The sequence below is a fragment of the Lutra lutra genome, chromosome 8, assembly GCF_902655055.1.
Source record: "Lutra lutra chromosome 8, mLutLut1.2, whole genome shotgun sequence".
NCBI classification, from domain to species: Eukaryota; Metazoa; Chordata; class Mammalia; order Carnivora; family Mustelidae; genus Lutra; species Lutra lutra.
The window spans coordinates 27,448,181-27,468,697 of NC_062285.1; the positions used below are offsets into that span (position 1 = coordinate 27,448,181).

General features: G+C 40.6%; 1 protein-coding gene across 3 annotated transcripts in view; it reads left to right on the top strand.

Moving 5' to 3' along the window:
• Positions 1 to 10,139: 10,139 nt before the first annotated feature.
• Positions 10,140 to 20,517, top strand: part of UPF2 (UPF2 regulator of nonsense mediated mRNA decay) — a 115,507-nt gene continuing 105,129 nt past the window's right edge. For all 3 annotated transcript variants that reach the window (XM_047740860.1, XM_047740861.1, XM_047740863.1), the window contains exons 1-2: positions 10,140 to 10,295; positions 16,141 to 16,520. In XM_047740860.1, coding sequence (XP_047596816.1) covers positions 16,159 to 16,520 — 362 coding nt within the window. In that variant the 5' untranslated portion in view covers positions 10,140 to 10,295; positions 16,141 to 16,158. The remainder of the gene's footprint in view (positions 10,296 to 16,140; positions 16,521 to 20,517) is intronic.

A 20,517-nucleotide genomic window follows, 5' to 3' on the forward strand; every position in this document is an offset into this window, starting at 1 on the left:
TCATCTAGTCTGGAAGATTATATAAACTGAAACCTTGAAAATGAAACAGGAGTTGGGCAAAAAGGAGTGTCAAGGATGGATAACTCAAGGGCAATGTCAAGTTCTAACAAGCTTCTTATACTCTCCTACTGCTTAGTGAAGTATATTTTTAAAGTACCCTTTTAAAAAATCATATTCTCTACTTGTGTCATGGTGTTACTTTCACTTTCCTTCCTTTTACATCATTCCATCAGAGTCGTAACAACTGTCATATCAATATATTGTCTTTAAAAAGTATTTGTGAACGTGGCTCCTTCAGAAAATGTCTACAAGGTAAGCGACCCATCCACTGCTCCCTTCTTTGCTTTGCTTCTAGAGCAACTGAGTTGATATTGATGCCATTGACTGAGATAAGGAAGAGTGGAAGGGGAACAAACTTGGCAAAGTTCATTTGGGACATTTGAGTTTTACCTGGGATACTAAGTAGCTCTGTCAACTAGGCAGATGGATGAACCTATCAGAATTCAGAAGAAAAGCAGGGACTGAAAAAAACACATTTGACAGTTTTCAATGTACAGATGTTATTGAGAACCTGGATATGATGAGAAAGCTTAGGTTTAGAAGTCTGAAAAACTCAAAAGTTTAAAGTTGGGATGAGAAGGAGGAGTTGCCACAAAGAAAACAAGATATAGCCAGAGAATTGTGAGGAAACAGGGCTTTTGAAGGGACACATGTAGGCTCAAATTCTAGCTTTGCCCATTATTAACTGTATGACTGCATAGCTAATATTGGTCACATCTCGTGCTGGAACACATCTCACTTTCAACCTGGAAATAGAGATAATTATGCCTATCTTAGAGAAAGCTAGTCTAGGCTCATGGCTAAATAACTTCATCTAAACTGCCTGACTCCTAATCTTGGCTCTATCATTGACCAGCTGGGAGCGTGGGCAGGTTCCCTAATTTCTCTATCCCTCATTTTTCCCATTAGTGAAATGAGCTTAATAGTACTTATCACATTGGATTATTGTGAGGATTAAGTAATTAGAGCATGTAAAATGTTTAGAACAATGCCTGACACATAGTAAGTAAGGTCAGCTGTATTATGATTACACTGTTTAAAAATTTAAAAGAGAATAGTTGTAGAGAACTTGCAAAATAGTAAGTACAAAAAGATGGTAGCTGTTATTATTAGTTTATCCTCATGATCATTATTTTGAGAGAGAGAGTGCATGTGTGCAATGTAGAGGAAGGGGCCGAGGGAGAGAAAGAGAGAATCCTAAACAGGTTCCACACCCAGTGTGGAGCCCAATGCACAGCTGATCCCACAACCCTGAGGTCATGACCTGAGCCAAAAATCAAGATTTGGACCCCTCACTGACTGAGATACCCAGGCACCCCTTGCTTGTTATTGTTATTATTAAACTGATATTGAATATTGCATATGAAAAATTTAATCCAAAGTGTTTAGATGGGTCTTTCACGAAGATATAAGAAAGAGGGCAAAACACAATGGAATGGCTATTTATACAGCTTTTATGGGGAAAACTTAGGGAAGTATAATGTATACACAATATGTCTGCAGTATAGAATCTTCCCAAAGAAAAATAAATTGGAAACTACACCCATTCTTTTACCCTTAGCTACTGATACAAGAAGTGAAGTGATGTCAGACTCTTCGAGCAATAACTTTTCCCCCCGGTTCTATTTCTCACTGTGACAATATCATCTGGGTTATGAAGGCAACCACTTCTCATTTGGATTCTTAAACACTTGGAAGGAATGAAAAGAGGTGTTGCCAAAATTAAATTAAAATAATGAAGTTAGGGATCATAAAACCTAATCTACTGATTTTAAAATAAAGCATCTGAGTCACAGGTTACAGGTGACTTGCCCTAGTTTCATTGTGTTACACGTCCAGTAGCCAGACTCCAAGCCCAGACACCCGGTGATTGATTTCCAGCCCTTCCTCTTACCTTTGTGTTTTTGTGGATATAGATTTAGCCATACACTGGTCTGACCCGGGCAGACATTCTTATTTTATTATATGTACTGGTCGGCCTTGTTAGAACTAGATTATAAAATCATGTCTGTTCTTATTCTATATTCTGTGTAACTGTGTAAAAACGGATATTGATATTATTACATGTGTGGAACTCGGGTATATAAAGTGGGGAAACCCAATAAAAATGGAATTCTATGAATTTCCATTATAGGAATGGAAAGAAATACTGCATAAGAGCATGAGCATTGGAATCAGAAAGTCCAGACAAGAATGGAGATTCTATTTAGCAGCTATGTCATCCTGTGTACGTTATCTAACTACACTACACCCTAGTTTTCCCATCTCTAAAAACAAGGAAAATAACCAAAGAGGATCATTGGGTGGACTAATGTGTAAGGCACACTAAGAAAGAGGCATCTGTTTCTCTCCATTTATCCACTGAATCACTCAGTATTAAAAACTTGAATTAGTTGTATGCAAATCATGAAGAAAGGTATAGGGGCCTATATTTGGGCTGCTAAGCATTGGTACATTGCTTGGTAAATAAAAATGAAACTGCAGTCTATGATTGATCTAAAATAATGTGTTCTTTTCACTCTAGTTTAATCCTACATTCCTACCTCAGTATACAGATTTTTCTCCCTCTTCCACAAGAGCATTTGTAGAAGAGGAAAGTTTTTCTTCTACTCTCTTAGGTGTTAAGTGTCTTCTACAGCTCCAGGACACAAAGATTAATAATCTATAAATCATATCTTCAAGGAGCTCACAATTTTAATGGGAAAACAAATATAAACAAATCATTTCAATATAACATAATGAATGTTATAATAGAGATGTTCAGAGACTGCTGTGGGAAGCCAGAGAGGGGCAGGGACCTAATCTGATAGATGTGGGGTGGTGGTGATAAAGAATAGGTTCCTTAAGGGGTGCCTGGGTGGCTCAGTGGGTTGGGCCGCTGCCTTCGGCTCGGGTCGTGATCTCAGGGTCCTGGGATCGAGTCCCACGTCGGGCTCTCTGCTCAGAGGGGAGCCTGCTTCCCTCTCTCTCTCTCTCTCTCTGCCTGCCTCTCCATCTACTTGTGATCTCTCTCTGTCAAATAAATAAATAAAATCTTAAAGACTCAGAAGGTTACCCTGTAAGTCAGTGACTTCCAAAGTGGGTTGGCATAAAGAGGTATGTAAAATTATTTCCTTAGACACAAATACTGGAACTTCTATTTTTTCAGTTTTTGTTGTTGTTGTTGTTTGTTTTTTTAATTCTTACCTTTTCTATTTGGGGGAAGGTACTATTATGTATATATTTGTATCTAAGTAAATATACACGGATTATGAGGATGACCTCAACCCCTCCCCATATGATTGTATGATCAAGGAGTTTTGGGGACAATTGCCATTGAAGGGGGTTAAATGATCGAATACTCTCCAAGGTCCGTTGAGGGCAAGAGTAGAAGCAATTAGGAAGGAGAACGAGGAGATGGTTGTCAGCAGTGTGGGTTTGAGTTATGTGGCTATGAACAAAGGCTGTGGGGGTGGGGATATGGATGAGGACCAGGGCAAGATCTTTCTGAGATGTATCAGTTGCATTTGGACAAGGGATGAGGAGTGAGGACTACCTAAGTACTGGAGAGGAAATACCTTTCCTCTCCACTCTTCTGTTCTTCATTTGGAAGTGTGTGAATTACACTAACAAAGGGCAGATCAACAGGAGACAAGGCATACTGTTTTTATTATTTACATGCATAAGAGTTCACCAAAAAGAAGTGAAACACAAAGAAGCAGTTAGACTCAGTGCTTACACACCATTTTAACAAAGGAGAAGGGGCTGTGGTCTTTAATGACAACTAAATATGGGAGTGACTTGGAAATACATGGGGAAGTAAAGGAAGATTAAGTCCATCTGTGTATGCAAACCTTCCTGGGTGTTGACTATCTCTCACCAGAGATTTCTTCTTCCTGACACTGGGGTTGGGGTTTGGGGGCAGACACCTTCACAAAGGGAGATTCAGGCACTGCTTTTAGGCAGATAAGGAGAGATTTAGAGAATTCTTCCTGCATCTGTTGATTCTCAGTTGCCTTCAGCCCAAAATAATCATTGTGCTGAAGTGCCATATTTTGCGGTGACATATCCTGATCCCCTTTAGCACCATTAACTGAAAGAAGAAAAATAAAAGAAGTAGGTGGAGTTGGAGACCAACATGAAGTTCAATTTTGGACATTTTAGGTTTGAGGTGTATGCGGAGTATTTCATCACAGTTGTTCCACAGCAAAGACTTAGAAATATGGGTTGGGAATTAAATTAAGACAATAAGACAAAGGGTTACATTTCTCACACTCCCCCTTCCAATATTGAGATTGGTTATTCTCCTGGACCAACTGACATGAAACCAGAATTAGAAATGTGATTTATAAACCTCTGCCTTTATTGGTTACAATAGCTGAGAAATCCCATCCTTTTCCCCCCTCCCCCTGCCAGCTTTATTGGGGTATAATTGAAAAATAAAATTGTAAAATATTTAAAGTATACATTGTGGTGATTTGATTTTTTTCCCCCTTTTTAATTTTCATTTTCAAATTGTGTTCTTAGCACAGATTTCTGGTGCTTGGAGTAAAGGTTTCAGGCACACTGGTATCATACCAGAGTTAAGGACTACTGAAGCACTATTTACTTGGACTGCAAAACCATTTAGATGACTATGTTTCCTATTTCCGAAATGGCTTAGTACCAGCTAACACAGAGCATACACTGTGAGCACTGTGCTAAGTTATTTTTTTGAATCACCTCATTTACTGTTCACAAAGCCCTATGAAAAAGTACTGTTATTATCAAATTTAAAAAATACTTTATGTATGTATGTATGTATTTATATATTTAAGGGATGGGTGGCATGCGAGTAGGAGTTGGGGCAGAGGGAGAGGGAGAGAGAGAATCCCAAGCTGACTCCAGGCCCAGCATTGAGTCAACATGGGGCTCAATCTCATGACCCTGAGATCACAACCTGAGCTGAAATAGTCGGCTGCTTAACCAACTGAGTCACCCAGATGCCCCTATTATCAAGATTTTTTAAGAATTAAGAGCTGTGGGACGCCTGGGTGGCTCAGTTGGTTGAGCAGCTGCCTTCGGCTCAGGTCATGATCCCAGCGTCCTGGGATCGAGTCCCGCATCGGGCTCCTTGCTCCTCAGGGAACCTGCTTACCCCTCTGCCTCTGCCTGCCATTCTGTCTGCCTGTGCTCGCTCTCTCTCCCTCGCTCTCTCTGACAAATAAATAAATAAAATCTTAAAAAAAAAAAATTAAGAGCTGTGACCTAAACTGGTTAAAGAATTAGCCCACGCTCAAATAGCCAGTATATTTTGGAACTAGAATTTGAATTCACGTAGTCTGACTTCAGAGATGCATGCATCTTGCTTTCCATGGACCAGTTCTCTTTATCCTCTTTCAAAAGCCTCAGTTCCTCTGGATTTGTTCATTCCGTCTATAGTCTCAGTTACTGCAGCTCTCCAGAACAACATTCTGAAATGTCCTCATTTGTCCCCTTTAATTCACTAAAGTTCTTGGCTTTGTTAAGAAGAAAAGCACAAGCCCCAAATGGAGTCGTTTAGGTTAAAGGCCTCCCTTCAGCAAACCAAGACTTAATACTAAACCTAATTGCAGTTTCAATCCCCACAGGAACATAACCTTTAACCAGTCAACATGGAATTTCCTGGTCAGTAGTAGAATATATACTGGTAGACCACTTCTTCCCCTCAGGAAGGTTAACTTGTCTAAAACAATGAATTCTTTGCTAATAATTTCCTTTATTCCCCTCTTTGCTTTAAACACTGTCCTTTTTCTACAGCTTGATGGAGCTTTTTTCTGTTTGCTAGATGGGATGCTGCCCGATTCATGAATCATTTAACAAGGCCAATTAGATCTTCAAATTGACTCGGTTAAATTTTTGTTATTTTTTTTAAAGATTTTATTCATTTATTTGACAGAGAGAGATCACAAGCAGGCAGAGAGGCAGGCAGAGAGAGAGGAGGAAGCAGGCTCCCCGCTGAGCAGAGAGTCCGATGTGGGGCTTGATCCCAGGACCCTGAGATCATGACCTGAGCTGAAGGCAGCGGCTTAACCCACTGAGCCACCCAGGCACCCCTAAATTTTTGTTATTAAACAGCTCTTTCATCACCATTTTCTTGGCAATCTCTACTCCTGTTAATCCATTAACTCCAACCACACTCACACATATACCTCATTCCCCTTAACTTCCCTCCAAACCCAGCTGAGATTCCATGATCTTTCATGACTATCATCTTCTTGCACACACACAATCCCCTACTTTTCACTTTCTTTGTCATCACTCTCATGGTGGGGGGGGAGCCACAGCCTTGACTAAAACTAACTGTTCATCTCTTCTGGAGAAATTGGCATATGTAGGCTGCATGGTTTTAAAATTCATGATCAGAAACACCAAGTAGTGTCAGCAGCAATCCTATATCTCCATTGCTTTCATGCTCTTCAAGCTGTCTCTTTTCTATTTTCCCCCCTCTTTTCAACTTCCTCCAATCTCTCCCTTACCCCACTCTTACTGATGACCTTGCTTCCAATTTCATGTATCTAGGAGGAAGTCCTTTACAATCCTCCTTCCAAGTCTATAAGCCTATCTGTCCATGCATTCATCTTTGTTTTCTCTCTTAATGTCTTGTGGAAATGCCATTGCTTCTATCAAAAGCACTCTTTCTTCTCCTTCTCCTTCTCCTTCTTTTCCCTTAAGATTTATATATTTAGAGTGCCTGGATGGCTCAGTCGGTTAAGTGTCAGCCTTCAGCTCAGGTAGTGATCCTAGGGTCCTAGGATCAAGCCCTGCTTTGGGCTCCCTGCTCAGTGGGGAGTCTTCTTCTCTCTCTCCCTCTGCCTCTCCCCCTGCTTGTGCTCTCTCTTTCTCAAATAATTAAATATTTTTAAAAAAGATTTAATTATCTTTAAATCTTTATTATCTTTAAATTTTTAAAAAAAGATTTTATTACCTTTAATAAAATCTTAGAGAGAGAGGGAGAGTGGAGGCAGGCGGTGGCTGGGACAGCAGGAGAGGCAGAGAGGTAGGGGGGTGGAGGGACAGCAGGAGAGGAAGAGAATCTCAAGCAGACTCCAAGCTCCCCATGGAGCCCAACACATGGGCCTCATCTCACAATCTTGAGATCAGGACCTGAGCCGAAACCAAGAGTTGGATGCTTAACTGACTGAGCCATCCAGGCGCCCCTCAAAGGCACTCTTTCTTTGTACTTCAGATTCTATTTCTTCTCACTACCACAAGGATTTTGCTCATTGTTACCTTTTTTCTTTCTTCCTGCATCATTAATATTTACCCCCCTACTGAATTATGCCCAGGAGTATACTTCCTCTATATCTCTCATTAAAAATACAAAAAGATACAACATAAAAGACACAAATCTAGCTTAAATTAGTCAAACTAGACATCAGCTTCTAAAAGATGGAGGTAGATTTATTTAAGATAAAGCGCACATTCAGCAGGGCACCAGCAGTTCATATCACATGAGCCCTGTTTTCTTTTTTTTAATTTAGGATTTATCCTGCCCTGAAATTGTAGTTGCTTTCTCTTGCCTTTGCTTTCTTATGCGAAGCAGCATTGTAACTGGGTTTTAAATAGGAAATAGTATCATGTAAATTATATGTATATCCGTTTTTTCATTCGGTGTAGTTCTGTCAACTGAAGCAGGCAAAGAGGAAAAGGCATTTTTTAGAATTTCCTCAAATAATGAAATATCTAGATAGACACTTAAAAACTAATTATAATGTAGTTACAGAAAATAGTGAAGTTTGAATGATCAGAATGCAAAAATGGTGACTTCTTCAGAGAATTGTATTTCTTTCAGTTAGACAATGCAAATGGTATCCTCACACCAGAAAGCGTTGGTGGCTTTTGACATTTTTCTTTGGAAGGAAGACAACAGGGAGCGTTTTCAGTCTATGAAAAAGGCTAGGCATTAAGGCAGTGGGATACATCAGAAAAAGCTTGGGTTTTTGGAGTTGGACTTGTGTGTAACAGTATGTTTACTTGTTTTGTGATATTGAATTAATCTTTCTGTGACTCAGTTTCTATAAAATGGGGATTGTAATATCTATAGGATTATTATGATTATTAATTAAATAACAAATTTAAAATAAGCAGAAGGTCAATAAAAATGCTCTCCTTTTGATCCCTGTATTCACATGATTTCCTTTTAATACCTCATGAAAGGTAAAGACCGACTTGGATAGGCATATTTATTCATTAATAGCATAGAGGTAAATTTTCTTAAGGTAGGCAGAGAAAATGAGAAAAACTTTTCCAAAAGAACAGCAGTGGCCATTTCCAGTATGGTGGTTTGGGACAGTTCTCTTCTGTTTTGTTGTTTTTTTGAAGTAGGCTCCACGCCTAGCATGGAGCCTAATGCAGGACTTGAATTCACAATAAAATCCAGACCCGAGTTGATATCAAGAACGAAATGCTAGGGGCGCCTGGGGGGCTCAGTGGGTTAAAGCCTCTGCCTTAGGTCATGATCCCAGGGTCCTGGTAGCGAGCCCTGCATCCGACTCTCCGCTCGGCAGGGAGCCTGCTTCCGTTCTTCCTCTCTCTCTGCCTGCCCCTCTGCCTGTTTGTGGTCTCTGTCTGTCAAATAAATGGATAAAATCTTAAAAAAAAAAAAAAGAAAGAAAGAAAGCAATCATTAAAAAAAAAAGAATGAAATGCTTAACTGACTGAGCCACCCAGGTGCCTCCCTCCTACTCATTAATCAGTGGTATAGAATAACAGCATATCTTTCTCTTTCACTACCCTTTAAATGATTGACCTATTAGCAATGTTTTGGGGAAAAAAATCTAAGTACAGTAAACATCAACACTCAATTTGTGAAGGCGATTTGCCTGCTACTAATAACTGTAAAGCGAGCCAGTGAATAGAGGCAAATGGGCAAAAGCTGAATGCAAATGAATCTAGATCCAGCTCATGTATTTGAGGTTGGTAGCAGCTCATTTTGCGGGCTTCTGTATCAGGTGAGGCGCCACATGTCAAGCAAGAATCAAGACCAGTTTTGCACCCTTGTTCCTTTGGCTCCCGACCAGTCAAAACCAACCAGTATGAACACCCAGTGAGATCATGTTAGCAGATTCAAGCACTGTTTTGATAAAAATCGGAGGCCAGATACAGAGGAGATAACAATTTAAGAGCAGTTAAGTTGTGTGGATAAACGAACACCCATTTTAAAAAGTTGACTTGGTTTTGCATTTGGAAGAAATGACAAGACCAGCCAATTTTTTAGACAAGTGATTACATTCAGTAACTCAGATCATTCCATTTTAATTTTTTTAAAAATTTGCTTGCTAGGACAGGGTACTTTCTAAGATAGGCTGAGAAAAACCTCTGTTCTTCATTCTGGGTTGTTTTTATGTCGAACACCCAAAAAGTGCTTCTGGAAATTCCCCCACGGGACTTTCGTAGGCTTTCTAGGGCACTCTTAAATCTAGACCCATTCCTAACCAACTTTTACTTTTCCCACCAGCCATACTCTTTTTAGCTACTCCGGTTTCCAACTTCCTAAATCTTCAACCTCTCCTCTCAAATTAGTCCAATCAAACTTTCCCTTCTTAGACCTCTTCCTTACGTTCGCTCCAGGAAACTCCCCTGAGAATCACGTGGCCAAATTTGTCCTTAATGGCGTTCCGTAATTCTCCTACTGTTCCACCGCCCTTCCTTACCTCCTGTTAGCTCCGCCCCACCCCATTCTAGCCCCCCCTTGCCCCCCCCCCCCCCCCGCCAAGTGCCTGCGCCTGCGCATCTACAATTCAGGCGCTTTCCCTTTCCTGGCGACCAATCCACTTCCTGCCTCCGGTCCTTGGACCACTCCTGGGACTTACTTGATATGCTGGTTGTGGCTGCCCTGTTCATTGCCTGTCTGAAAAACTGGCTCCTCTTCTCCGGTGGACAATTTCAATAAGTCTCTATCTGTATCGCAGCTGTCTGAGTCTTTGTTCGCGATCCGCCACTTCGGGGTTAAACTAAGGGCATCGATATGCCGCGGGCAGGGAGACCCGGACAGTTTTCGATCAGGCAAGCACCCGAACAGCTTCCTTCTTTCCTCCTCCCTCCGCCCCGCCCCCATTCGCAGCCCGGCCGCGCTGGTGAGTGGCGGGCGGGAGGGCCGGCGGGCGGAGGGAGGAGGGGGAGCTGAGGGAAGGCGGGCCCTCGGCTGCGAGATAGGTGGGGGGAGGGGAGGGGAGAGCCCGAGCGCTGGAGTTGGTGCTGGGAAACCCGGGGCTAATGTTGACAACAGGCTCGAGGTGAGTCCCGGGGAACCTCCTTCCCCTCCGCTCCAACGATCGGGAGGAAGCGGGGCCGGGGGGCACCGGCCTGGACTCCTACTCCCTGAGGGACCCAAAAGGCGACTCCGCACCCCAGCGCTCCGGGGGCGGCGAGCAGTAGACGGACCGTAGCTCCGGCGTCGTCCTCCTCAGACCCCTCTCCCGGAGACTCCGATCAACGCGGGCGCCCCCGGCCCGGGGCAGACATGAGGGGCAGTCGAGGGGGTGTCTGCCCCACATGCCCGGGCTGGGCCTCGGGACTGAAGGCGGGCAGCCTGCTGTGGCGGGGTGAAGGTGTTTGGGGGTGTGGAGTAGAGCGTGGGGAGGTTGGGGAAAGCTCTTCGGGAGCCGGGAGGGAAGCGAGGGTGAGGAAGTGGGGAGGGTGCGTTGAGTGGGAGGATGTGGAGTAGGGAGACCAGCCGGAGAGTCTCGGTCTCGGGTGGTGAGGGAGTGTGGGGTGAGAAGTTAGGGTTGGGGCGAGGATGGTCAACGAAGGTGACCGTAGGTACTCGTAAGAAGGAGAGTTGTGGCGGGGAAGCGTGTGGGGTATGGGAATGTGCAGCAGGAGCAGGGGTTTGTGGGAGATACGTGTGGAGGGGAAGGGGTTTCGGTGTTTGGGAAGGGTGGGCATGGGTTATTTGGTTTACTTCTTTTTAGTCCCATAGGCTGAGGGTTCTTTGCTTTGCCTTCGCCTTCATCCCAAAGCTCCTAGTATTTACTCTCATTGGTACTTTTGAACTGAGGAGATCATCACAAGGTATTTGGTTGTCAGGTTGACCAGACAGAGCCAGCTTACGAGTTTGGGGTACACACTGAGCCGGGCCATCAGCTCTCCTGCTCTTTTAGGACTTGTATGTGGTAATGCATCAGACCAAAGTAAAACGATCACTCACCCTTATCGTTTATTGTAGTTTTTAGGTGTTTATAAAAATTGTACAACTCATCAAGAAAACCAGTTTTGAACTCTGGTGAAATTTATAAAAACTTTGAATGAGTCCTTGATATTAAGGACTTTTTGTAAAGCCAGACACTGGGAGATAAAGCCCTTGTGCAGTTAGGGCTTAGGACATTTTGAATAACACAGAATGAAAAGGTGAAACAGTATTGTCTTTCTCTGGACTATTTTCAGAGCAGTCTGATTGTGATTTCATACATGGTCCATATGGTACTTTGCTAGAGGACTATCTCTAAAAGGGAAACACCCTTACTCTCCACTCTGTCCCCTGGTACACTCCCTGGGTACCTGTTTTGCTAATAAAGTAGTTCTACTTTCTTTTGGACATTCAGAGTATGTTTAGAAAACCAAATAAAATATACAGCCCAAAGGCCAGGGCACTACTCGGGGAGCTAGGAAGGTGGTTTTAAAACATGGCTTCCTTTTAAGGACTGGCTGTAATTGTATTGAGTAATTTGTAAGAACTAAAAAAGATCACTAATATTGATCTTGATTATTTTGAGATGAAATCTATTTATAATTTAAGTTTTTACTTAAAAAACATTTTGAAATAGTTCAGTTAAAATATTTGGGTGTTTATTAAAGCATGATTGTCAAAATGATTTAAAGAAATATTAGCATTTCACTAAACAGTTTAATTGACAGTACAAATGCATACGGATCTAAATTAGGTTGTTGGTATATTTTGTTTGGCTTTTAAAATCTTGAGTCAGGGTATATAGTGGAGAAGAGCACTGGACAGTGAGTCTTGACCCAGCCATTAAACTAGTGTAATCGGGCAGGTCACGCCTCTGCTGCCATGTCAATGTAAAAATTGAGAATTGGAGTAAAGTCTGATGGTCCTAATTCTAAAAAAAAAAAATCTCATCTTCCAATGAACTTTTCAGTGTTCTGTGTGAAAGAATAAACATTTATTGAATGCCTTCTTTTTTTTTTTTTTTAAGATTTTATTTATTTATTTGACAGAGATCACAAGTAGGCAGAGAGGCAGGCAGAGAGAGAGAGGAAGGGAAGCAGGCTCCCTGCTGAGCAGAGAGCCCGATGCGGGACTCGATCCCAGGACCCTGGGATCATGACCTGAGCCGAAGGCAGCGGCTTAACCCACTGAGCCACTCAGGCGCCCTATTGAATGCCTTCTTGATACTACCTTCCATGTTAGTAGATTAAGAATTCTGTAGGAGAGGTAGAAGTACCTCCATTTTATCAATGAATAGACTCAGAAGTAAAGTTTCCCAGTTCTCATAGCTAGCAGGTTGCAGAGTTGGGATGCAAACTTTAAAAGTCTGACTTCAAAGCCTATACTGTTTTCACATGTTGCGTTGCTGGTGTTTACATGGTCTTTACATTTCTGTCACATTTTTTGTTCACTGAAATTTAGTTGAAAGTGTATTTTGGGTATGAATATGCTTTTAATACAAGGATGAAGTGATTCAAAGAAGTTATCAGTATGAAGATTTAAGGGTCTTTTTATGTTCTAGAGCAGGATCAATTCATGAGTGCCTGCTACAGTTTGATATAATAGGCACTTAAACATTTATTTTTTTTTTAAAGATTTTTTATTTATTTGACAGAGAGAAATCACAAGTAGGCAGAAAGGCAGGCAGGGTGGGGGCAGAAGGCTCCCGAGATCATGACCTGAGCTGAAGGCAGAGGCTTAACCCACTGAGCCACCCAGGCGCCCCTAAACATTTACTGAATGAATAAATACTGTAGAGAGTCACAAAAGTTTAGGAGACTCTGTAAAGCTAATACATGATCCTTTATGAATTTGTTAGATTCCAAGTGAATTTAATGTTTTTATAGAACTTAATATCTAAATTATCGTCATAAATGAAACATTACTTGTAAATTTTTAGGCCATTCTTTTTATTTTCTGTAGTTCTTGTATCATTGAAGTATCGCTTGTTGATAAACTTCACTTCAGAAAATACCAACTCTGTATATAAAGAGTATTATTTTTTTGCGCATAATGACAAATATCCCTAAGTAAGATTGTATTGTTAACGTTAGGAATTATCTTCTCCTGTATTAGTTTTAGCTAGGGTCTAACAAAAGTTAAAAGTGTTGTAAAAACTGCTTAGCCATTATCAGGGACTTTTTCAATTCAGATGCATAAGTCTATGATTTGTCAATATCTGTGATAAAGTCTTCCACCTCACAGTTTGGTACTCTCAAGGTTCTTAATAACTTTAGCTGAGAGTATGGGTTCCAATTCCAGCTGTCACCAGCTGTGGAGGCCTTGGTCAAGTTACTTGGTCAAGTCTCAGTTAACTCATTTATAAAATAGGGAAAATAATACCCACCTCATAAAGATTTTAGTATTAAATGAGATAATGTATGTAAGATGTTTACTGTGTGGTCAGTGAGTGGTAGCTATGAGTACTTTCTTTAAAGTTTGCTTGGTTTAGGGCATGATTTTTTCACACTAAAGGTGGTTATTTGAAGCTGCTATTCTTCCCAGATGATACAAATGTCAAGACTGCCTTGCCACGCAAGTAAGTAATTATGCTGTTTGGTGTTTTAATGATTGCTTCAACAGGATTAAGAGCTTTTTTTCTTGAGTTCCACCGCTGAGGTTAACTGAAGCCTTTGGGCGTCATTGTTAAAATAAGTGCACAGAAGGTAGAATGTAGGGGTGCCTGGGTGGCTCAGTCAGTTAAGTGTCTGCCTTCAGCTCAGGTCATGATCCTAGAGACCTGGGATCAGGCCCCACAAGAGCTCCCTGCTTCTCCCTCTCCTCCCCACTCATTCTCTCTCTCTCTCTTAAATAAGTAAATAAAATCTTAAAAAGAAAATAAATGCATAGAATGTGGACCTGGAGGAGAGTCAGAGTAAAGGAGAAAAAGGGAAGGGAAGAGGTGGTTGAGAGAAAATAGAGTGTTGCTTGTGCCTCCAAAAATTACTTAAAGGGCTTCTATTGGCCTGGGTTTTTTTTCTGTGATAACATCCTATTGGACTGCTGAAATAAATGTATTGTGTTTATAAAATATTTATTATTGCAGGGACGCCTGGGTGGCTCAGTTGGTTGAGCAGCTGCCTTCGGCTCAGGTCATGATCCCAGCGTCCTGGGATCGAGTCCCGCATCGGGCTCCTTGCTCGGCAGGGAGCCTGCTTCTCCCTCTGCCTCTGCCTGCCATTCTGTCTGCCTGTGCTCGCTCGCTCTCCCTCTCTCTCTAACAAATAAATAAAATCTTTAAAAAAAAAATATTATTGCAAATGTTTTGTTTGCTAACCTAGTTTTTATTGCTATAACTTAAAATCTGTGTTTGAAAATGATTAAGAATACTGTGTATATTTTTAGCTCTTAATAAAATTAGGAACTTTAAATAGTTTAATTCTGTATTAAATAGAAAGTATTTTGATTTTCTCATATACAATTTTCAGATGATGTAGGACTTACAACATGAAGCACTGTCCATAAAAGAAATTACATTAGAACACTAGTTCTAAGTAGAGAAATTTTTTAAAGAAAGACAAATGCTGAATTTTGCTAAGAATTACAGTTTTTTGTCCCCCAGTTTATTTCCATTCAACTGTATAGAGCCTGTACTGTCGACCAGTGTTATCCAGTAGAACTTTCTGTGATAATTAAAATGTTGTGTTTCTGCACTGTCTGATGTGGTAGCTGCTAGTCATGTGAAATTGAGCGCTTGAAATATGGGTAGTGACTGAAGAACAAAATTTCAAACTCTTAATTAATTTTCATGTAAGTAGCCATGTGTGGCTAGTGCACTGTTTTTCAGCTGGTGGTGATTTTGTCCCCAGGCAACATTTGGCAATTTCTGGAGTAGTTTTTGGTTGTCAGAAGTGGGGAGATGACTGCTGGCACCTCCTTAGTAGAGAAGGCAGGGATGCTGCAAACATAAAGTGCACAAAATAGTGTCAGTATCCTCCCTTCCCCCACCAAAACTCCCAAAGAATTAGCTTGCCTGAAATGGTAGTAGTGCCAAGCCTGAGAAATCCTGAGCTGGTGGCTACTGTATTGGCAGATGTAGACAGAATATACAGATTTTGTAAACATCATTATGTTTATTAATAGATTAATTTTGACTAGTACTAATGAAAAGATTAAAAGTCTAGTATAATTTGAGATAGTTGATGGTTTCTGTATTCGAAAGTTTGATAAGGTTAGAATGATAACGTGAAATCTGTCTTCGTCGTCTCTTTTGTCAGTTCATTTATAGGAGGCAAGAGCTTATGTTCCAACTTAAAAACTTCTATTCCATGTTGTGTGAAATATGTCACCAGCATCTCCTAACGGATGTGAAATGTTAGGATTAAAATGGATTGAAAATATTCTCAGATACATACTGAAGTATTTAATTGAATGTTACGTTTTGTAGTTGCTAATGGTTGAATTTGGGTAGTGAGTATATGGAGGTTGGTTATATTGTGCTCTATACTTTTGTTTGTGTTTCAGTTTTTCCTTAATAAAAAGCAAAAAAATGGGGCGCCTGGGTGGCTCAGTGGGTTGAGCCTCTGCCTTCGGCTCAGGTCATGATCTCAGGGTCCTGGGATCGAGCCCCACATTGGGCTCTCTGCTCGGTGGGGAGCCTGCTTTCCCCCATCTCTCTCTGCCTGCCTCTCTGCCTACTTGTGATCTCTGTGTTCTTCTGTCAAAGAAATAAATAAAATCTTTTAAAAAAAGGTAAAAAAATACTTAGATGAGGTGTAACTAATAATGATAGAATGTGGAGTGTGACCAAGAAATTATTTTTATCACAGAAATAGTGTTCATTTTGCATGCATTTATTTAATCTTCCACAACAATTTCATTAATATGTTCTGTTTAGAAAACAGTGTCACATTACTAAAAGTCACTGCATCTACAATAGTACAAAGAATACTGACATTCTTTTACTCTTACAGATTGTTCTGGGTAACATAATGCCAGCTGAGCGTAAAAAGCCAGCAAGTATGGAAGAAAAAGAAACTTTACTAAACAACAAGGAAAAAGACTTCAGTGAAAGGCGGCCAGTGAGTAGCAGGGAGAAACCAAAAGATGAGATCAAGCTTACTGCCAAGAAGGAGGTTATTAAGGTCCCTGAAGATAAAAAGAAGAAACTGGAAGAAGATAAGAGAAAAAAAGAAGACAAGGACCGAAAGAAAAAAGAAGAAGAAAAGGTGAAGGCAGAGGAAGAATTAAAGAAAAAAGAGGAAGAAGAAAAAAAGAAACATGAAGAGGAAGAGAAAAAGAAGCAAGAAGAGCAGGCAAAACGTCAGCAAGAAGAAGAAGCTGCCCAGTTGAAGTAAGAGCAGTTATTTTATTATTGATATGAAGGAATGGGAAGATTGAAATAGTAGGAAAGCAGTGATTATTTGGATCAGACTTCTGGGTGCACTTCAACTAGAGTATCTTCGGTTACTTGATCTGTTATTTTCAGTGACTAGAGGCATGCTTATGATGCTTTAATAATTTGCTTTTTTTTTTTTAAAGATTTTATTTATTTATTTGACAGAGATCACAAGCAGGCAGAGAGGCAGGCAGAGGGAGAGGGGAAAGCAGGCTCCCCGCTGAGCAGAGAGCCCCATGTGGGGCTCGATCCCACAACCCTGAGATCATGACCTGAGCTGAAGGCAGAGGCTTAACCCACTGAGCCACCCAGGTGCCCCTAATTATTTGTATTAAATAATAGGAATTTTAACATATTTTTTGAGGTGTGGAGTAATCTGGATTGTTTCTGACTTTTTTTTTTTTTTTTAAAGATTTTATTTATTTGACAGAGAGAGATCACAAGTAGACAGAGAGGCAGGCAGAGAGAGAGGGAGGGAGGCAGGCTCCCTGCTGAGCAGAGAGCCCGATGCGGGACTCGATCCCAGGACCCTGAGATCATGACCTGAGCCGAAGGCAGCGGCCCAACCCACTGAGCCACCCAGGCGCCCGTTTCTGACTTTTTTAAAAGCTTTTTTTTCTGGTCTCTGTCTTATGTTGAAAATCTTCAGTTCTTAATGGGTCTTATTTGCTGAATTCTTAATATGTGCGAGGCACTACAAAATATATCAGCACATATCCTAAAGGCAGCCATAACGATCCTCGTTTGAAAGATTAATAAAATGAAGTTTGAGGAGGTTACAGTAAACAGTGGAGTTGCTGGGTTTTTTGAACCTAGGTGACTTTAAAAACTTGTCCCTAAAAAGAATGCCATAATGCTTCCCATTTTTATTTTCATCTAAATCTGTTTTTAGGGACGCCTAGCTTAATTAGTTAAGTGTCTGCCTTTGGCACAGGTCATGGTCCCAGGGTCCTGGGATCGAGCCCCATGTCTGGCTCCCTGCTCAGCAGGGTGTCTGCTTCTCCCTCTGCTTCTCCTCCTGTTCATGCCTGTTGGGCTCATGCACGTGTGTGCTCTTGCTCTCTCTCTCTCTCCCTGAAATAAAATCTTTAAAAAAAATAAAATATATTTTTAACCTTGTAAATCTATATAGGTAGCATAATGACCTGGAGAAAAGCAGTAGTTCTCAGGAAGACTACTAGGATGTAGCATGAGTGCAACTGTTGAGTAGCATGGGCTGTCCGCTTTGTGTGTGTGTGTGTGTGTGTGTGCGTGCACGCGTCCACTCAAATAGGAATTTTCATGGATCTGTGTGTGTGTGTGTGTGTGTGTGTGTGTGTGCGCGCACAAATAGGAATTTTCATGGATCTCTAGAACAGCTCAACCACCTATCCTCCTACCAAAGTTCTTTAGCCCTTCTATTTTTAGTGAGGTACTGGAGCCTTATGTGTGGAAGGCAGTAGTAGAGGCCAGTTTGGGAATATTCAGAGCCATGATTCTTGAGAGTTTCTTGCTTATAATTTACTTAAAAAAAAAAAAAAAAAACAAACAAAAGGAGCTGTGGACCCATAAAGAATGAGGTGGGCACAAAATGAGATTGATGTAAATGTGAGTGTTAACACGTGATTTTAAGGCTCATGAAAAAAAGAACGTAATGTATTTCACTGCTTATTTTATTTTAATTACATGTTAAAATTAAACTATTTTAAATTTGTGCTAAAAATGTATTCAAATTAATTATAAAATATTCAGAAGGATATTCAATTTCACTGTGACTTTTGCTCTTCCCTCTACCCTAGTATAGAAAGAGCAAAAAAAAAAAAACAAAACAAAAACAAAAAACCCCACACACAAAAAAACCCCCCAAAACCCCACAAACAAACAAACGAAAAAAACCAAACCACCAGACTCCCAACTTCTTATTGGGAAAAATCCAGATATGCAAAAAACAGAGTAGAATAACCAACCAGTCCTCCCAACCCCCTCAACCGTCTATCTATTCAGCATCAACAATTATCCCCTTTTTTCTTGGAATACTTTAAAGCATTATTTTTTCAGTGGTAAATATTTCATTTATGTATCTTAAAGTATTTCTATTGCAGATGAAAATGGACTTACTTAAGGCATATACATGATGAGTTATTCTTAAAGTGTGCTCTCACTGTTAATCCTTTATTTTGTGTGTAGCTGGGAGACTCCGAGAGATACTCACATATCCTGTGTTCCCAGTGATGGATGCAACTTCTTGTTAACTTACTGTGGCTTTTAGTTGAAAAGTCATAGAAGGGTAGCTCAGGGATGGTTATCTCTGAAAGGTACAAATCTGTTTTTTAGAAATTTCTATTTTAAAGTTACATACTTTGGTATCGCAGTAGCCTCAAAGCAGATTGTCTGTACCTTCCTGCTCCTGCTCAAGTTATTTTACTACTTTTGCGATTTAAACATGTTCCATTTTTTTTTTAAATTTTTTATTAAGATTTTTTTTTTTTAATTTATTATTTATTTGACAGAGGGAGAGATCACAAGTAGACGGAGAGGCAGGCAGAGAGAGAGAGAGAGGGAAGCAGGCTTCTTGCTGAGCAGAGAGCCCGATGCGGGACTCGATCCCAGGACCCTGAGAATGATCATGACCTGAGCCGAAGGCAGCGGCTTAACCCACTGAGCCACCCAGGCGCCCCTAAACATGTTCCATTTTTTAATTTTTTTTTTTTTCAGGATAAACTGTTAGCTTTTTTTAAAATTAAAGGAGTTGTATCTTAGAATTATCTTCTGGTTCCTTTTCAGATTTTCTTAATTACACTTGAAATTTAAGACCCAAACTGAGAAAGGTACTTTATTAGAGGTTTGGTTTAGCCTGAAAAATACGGAAAAGTGGTACTTAACATATCAAAACATTTTTTTTTAAAGATTTTATTTATTTATTTGACAGACAGAGATCACAAGTAGGCAGAGAGGAAGGTAGAGAGAGAGGAGGAAGCAGGCTCCCCGATGAGCAGAGAGCCCGATGTGGGACTCGATCCCAGGACCCTGGGATCATGACCTGAGCTGAAGGCAGAGGCTTTAACCCGCTGAGCCACCCAGGTGCCCCCATATCAAAACATTTTTAATGCATTTTTTAATAAACATTGTTCTTTAAAATATTCTTAGTGGACATTTTTCTTTTCCTCTATATTCCCAGTGCTTTTATCTGTTTTAGGTCTTATATCTTTCCCAGGCATATTATTTTGTATTTTTCATTTAGTGCTTTGTGTGTTTAATCCATTAATTTTTGTAGCTTTATTGAGGTAGAATTGACAAAAGTATTTTATCCATTTAGTTTGCCAGTTGACAGAATGATGTTGCTCTAGTTATTCAGAATCATCCACTCTGCAACATTTGGTATTTTCAGTATACTGGGTTCTTACCATCCTAAGTCATTAATAAAATGTCTTTAGAAGTTGGAAAAGGGATGCCTGGCTGGCTCAGCTGGTATAGCATGCAACTTTTGATCTCATGATTGTGAGTTTGAACCCCATCTGGATGCAGAGATTATTTAAAAACATAATCTTAAAGTCAGGGTACCTGGGTGGCTCAGTTGGTTAAGTGTCCGACTCTTGTTCAGGTCTTGATTTCAGGGTTGTGAGTTGAAAAAAAAAATCGGAAAAAAGGTAGGAAAAGGGCTTTTTGTGTGTTTCGTTTCTTTAGGATGCTGATTCTTTTTTTTTTTTTTTAAGATTTTATTTATTTATTTGACAGAGAGAAATCACAAGTAGGCAGAGAGGCAGGCAGAGAGAGAGGAGGAAGCAGGCTCCCTGCTGAGCAGAGAGCCCGATGTGGGGCTCGAACCCAGGACCTGGGATCATGACCTGAGCCGAAGGCAGCGGCTTAACCCACTGAGCCACCCAGGCGCCCCTAGGATGCTGATTCTTATACGATTATGTTTTCATTGTCTTTCACTCTTATGACATTTGTCAGTGATTTTTCAAAATATACA